Consider the following 4,075-nt stretch of genomic DNA (forward strand, 5'->3'; position numbering starts at 1 on the left):
CATTACACATACATATCATACATACATCTAATGGTCATGTAGTGTGGACAATATCCACTGGAGCAAATTCAGGTGAATTGTCTTGCCCAAGGACACAACGGCTTTACAGACGCAGTGGCAGCAGGGTTTCGCCCACTTGATCTGATGATTACATTACATGTCACTTGTTAGACGCTTTTATCCAAAGCGACTTACATACTCAGTACTGTGGGCAATCCCCACAGGAGCAATTTGGGGTGAAGTGTCTCAGGGACACAGCGGACTGCAGCTGACTGCAGTGGGGTTTGAACCTGTTGAACCCCCTGATCCGAACACCAACGCTCAACCCACTGCACCACACCGCCCATCTTCACACCTCGACACATTAATATCATACATGTACTGTGGACAGTACCCACAGGAGCAAATTCGGGTGAAGTGTCTTGCCCAAGGACACAACGGCCTGACGCAGTTTCAAACTGGAGTTCCCCAACGCCCCCTTGATCTGATGATCAAACGCACAGCCCACTGCGCCACTCTGCCCCACAATGTTCCCACTAAAGTAAACAATGTTGTTTCCTTGTGTTTTTCTAGAGGATGTCCACAGTGGTGATGCAGAGCCTGGCGTATGTGCAGCACTCCTCCTCTGTCCCCGGAGCTAAGCTGTTAATCAGCGGGGACCTGAAGCTGCAGCAGAGGACCCCCCTGCCTCACCGGGGGGTCTACAACGTTTACAATGTGAGAGCGCACTGACTCACTGTCTCTCTCCCTCTGTCCACTGTTTGTCTTTCTGTTTTACTGCACAAATCAATACTCAAGTAGAGCAGATAGTGATTGACATGCTGAAATATTTAATCACACTGAGACTTCACAGGTCCCATGTTTCAGAATATCCTCTCCATGTGGGAGTTCCTCTGTTTCCACTGTACCTTGATAAAACAAATACAAATAAAAACGCCACGTTTTAATTTAGGCCATGTAACTAATTCAGCAGCACTTACAACGGTATGACTTGCTTGAAGTGAATATATCTGCACTTTCCTTGTTCAGAGTTTGGACCTTTATGGTTTTTACACTTATTGTAATTCGCTTTGGATAAGAGGGGCAACCAAAGAAATGTAACGCAGTGTAATGTAATGAATACATGTGCGGTAGTGCAGACTGCGGTGTTTATTTTGGCACCTACTTTGTCATCATTTTTGTTGTCCATTTCAGTCAACAAAACGACAGTCAGTGACATTTGAGTATAATTTTCGGCTTGAATTTGATATGTTCAGGTTGTCTATCCATATTGAGGCTACAGCCATCATCATCTTTGTTGTGTACAGTAACTATGGATACATGTGTTGTTCTTGGAAAAATACACTGTTTACGCTCCTTATAACTGAAGTACTCAACTGAGAATCATCATGTCTTTAATTATGTTAATAGTATCTCATTTATCCTGTGATGTCTGTACATCCAGAAAGTGGGCTTCTGATCCTGTTTGTGATGCCAATTTGAAAAAAAATCACAAATCATGTTCCATGTAGTCAACTAGCATATCACCCATATGCAACCTGCACCCTTTAACAGATTTATTTTAGCCTTCGTAAAAACATCTTATTGAAAAATACTTCCGTGTGGATGTCCCACATGCTGAGGGACATGTGACAGGAACATTGGTTCTTCATTTGTTGAGCTTTTGTTATTTTTTCTCTCTCTTGATACCTAGGTGTCAGTGATCGATGGCTCCAGCCCCTTCGCCAGTGCGTATGATCTTGACAACATAATCAGGAGCTACCAGAATAGAAACTGTAAGTTGACTCTGCTTTTATTACTGATAAAACCCGGGATCAACCCAGGCTTTATCCCAAGCCGAACATTACCTTAGATGTGAATTAATGTAAAATGTGGATATTGTAAAATTGGACAACTCTGACTTTTCTCTGTGTCTTTTTGTCCCTTTTTGTCCTACACAGTGACCACAGTGCTGTCCTGTCCCATACCGATGTGGACGGTGGGACGAGCTGCTGGCTCTCCCTTTCAGATTAATGCAGAGATCCGATACCCTGTGGAGGTCATCAGATATCCTTTACTAAATGCAAGTGTTCTTTCTTAAATACCTCTATGCTTTCCACACTTACTTTAATCCTCCAATTGAACACTTAATAGACGCAACATGTAAGGGATAATGAAAACTGATCGAATAATATTACAAAATGAACCCCTTCAGAGTGATTCAAAACTCTTCTGGAAATAATTTGAGAATAAATATTGATTTTGGTTTTGTTAACTTTAAAAGTATTGTATCGCCTACTCAAGAGTGTGTGATCCAAACTGCATACATACATAGCAGCAGTTTGCTATACAGGTATAACAGACCACTGCAGTAATTGACCAATCAGAATCAAGTACGGTACTCAACAAAGCTTTGTATTATAGACATTAGTATATAGTTTATACCACATTATAATGTTGTAAACTCTAAATAGGATCTTTCAAGGGTGTTAATGTACAATATTTGCCCATTATTAGAACATATCATATGACAACATATTGATTATTATTACAAGTTTGTTTCATTATATTGTCATTCACTATCAGGTCTAGAGCAGCCTTATGGCTAAATGTGTTGGTTATAAATCATTTTAGCTATATTCTTCACATGTTATTTTTAAACACAATATTTAGATTACATAATATTTTGCAGTAACAGGAAATGTATCTGTAGAGAAGGTAATATTGATATTTTACCACACATTGCCCCAGCTATTCGTGAAAAAAAGTGAGAGAAACTCCAGCTGCACTGCAGAAACATCAATCATTTCTTTAATTAGCTTTTTCTACCAGATAATAAATGTATCTTTTGATAGAACACACTTTTTTTTCCTGGGAAGCACCTTATCTCCAAAAATGAACTTACTCCGACCTCTTGCTCTGGTATCTAGAGGTGTATACTTACGGGAAACACTGCATACAATCTGTATGGCGAATGCTTGTTTTGTTTAGGTGAACAGAACCACATAATCTGCAAGCTATTCATACATTTGGAGTTGTTCCTCACTCTCCTCAATGTTGTTGTTTTTCATTAAAACAGTGGTTAAAATGATAAAGCATGTTTGCTCTGTGAAGTCTTCCTCAGAGTTTCTTCCTTAACCTAGCGCCACCTATCGACCAGGCTTCTGGGAAACCATCAAGTTTGCCTGGATTCAGTACGTCAGTGTGCTCCTCATCTTTCTCTGGGTCTTTGAACGCATCCAGAGATTTGTTTTCCAGAACCAGGTTCTAACCACAGTCCCCATACCAGTGGGAAAACCTCACCAGTCATGATGCAGTGGTCGTCATTTGAAATACAAGAAGCACCAGGTTGCAATATTAGGTACACTATTAAATGTCTCACTATTTTTTTCCATCACTGATACTCTGCAACTTAAACGTAATACCAAGTGTTTTAGTGTAAGGGATTAGCCACTAGGTCTGTTTTGTAATTTCATAATACATAAACAACACATTTTTCCTTTGAACACTTTAAGATGTGTCCTTGTTATTCACCAAGTAATGGAGCATATGAACCTCCCAAGAGCTTGATGTAGTCCTTTCATAATTGTGGCAAAAAGTCCTTAACTTTTTCCTGGACATGTTTTTATGCAGCCGCTTCTCTACAGGAAGTACAGTAGCTCTTGCCATGGAAAATGCATTTCTTCTTTTGTGAGGTTCTTCGAAGCAATGAAAATGAATTGAAAATATTTATAGATTTTCTATATTTGTACTATTTTTATGTTGTGAAAATTTGTGACAGTAATATTTTGTTCATTTTTGTATTGTACAAAGCTTTAGATGATGATTAATAAACGTTTTTTCCGTCCAACGGCAATCATGATTGCGTTATGAACCAATGTGCTTTGTTCTTAAAAGTTGACCATTAAACTAAAATATACTATAAAATAACTAAATAAATAATAAATTATTATTAACAAACAAAATACAAGAACCTTGTAACCTTGGTTTATCCAGTTTAACAAGTCCTCCAACTCATACGACCAAATGGGCCGATTGTTCAAGCCCTTATTACGACCAAATGTGTTGTTTGTTCAAGCGCTTAATACGTCCTATT

At 38.9% G+C, this 4,075-nt stretch overlaps 1 protein-coding gene across 1 annotated transcript; it reads left to right on the top strand.

The window, feature by feature from the left end:
- Window positions 1–574: 574 nt before the first annotated feature.
- tmem231 (transmembrane protein 231) lies at window positions 575–3,839 on the top strand. The gene is made up of 4 exons (XM_010776003.1): window positions 575–717; window positions 1,694–1,775; window positions 1,941–2,046; window positions 3,129–3,839. Exons 1-4 carry the CDS (start codon window positions 577–579, stop codon window positions 3,289–3,291), a joined length of 492 nt encoding a protein of 163 aa, XP_010774305.1. The 5' UTR covers window positions 575–576; the 3' UTR covers window positions 3,292–3,839.
- The last annotated feature ends 236 nt before the right edge of the window (window positions 3,840–4,075 follow it).

This window comes from Notothenia coriiceps, unplaced genomic scaffold (assembly GCF_000735185.1).
Source record: "Notothenia coriiceps isolate Sejong01 unplaced genomic scaffold, NC01 NC01_scaffold00016629, whole genome shotgun sequence".
Classification (NCBI taxonomy): domain Eukaryota; kingdom Metazoa; phylum Chordata; class Actinopteri; order Perciformes; family Nototheniidae; genus Notothenia; species Notothenia coriiceps.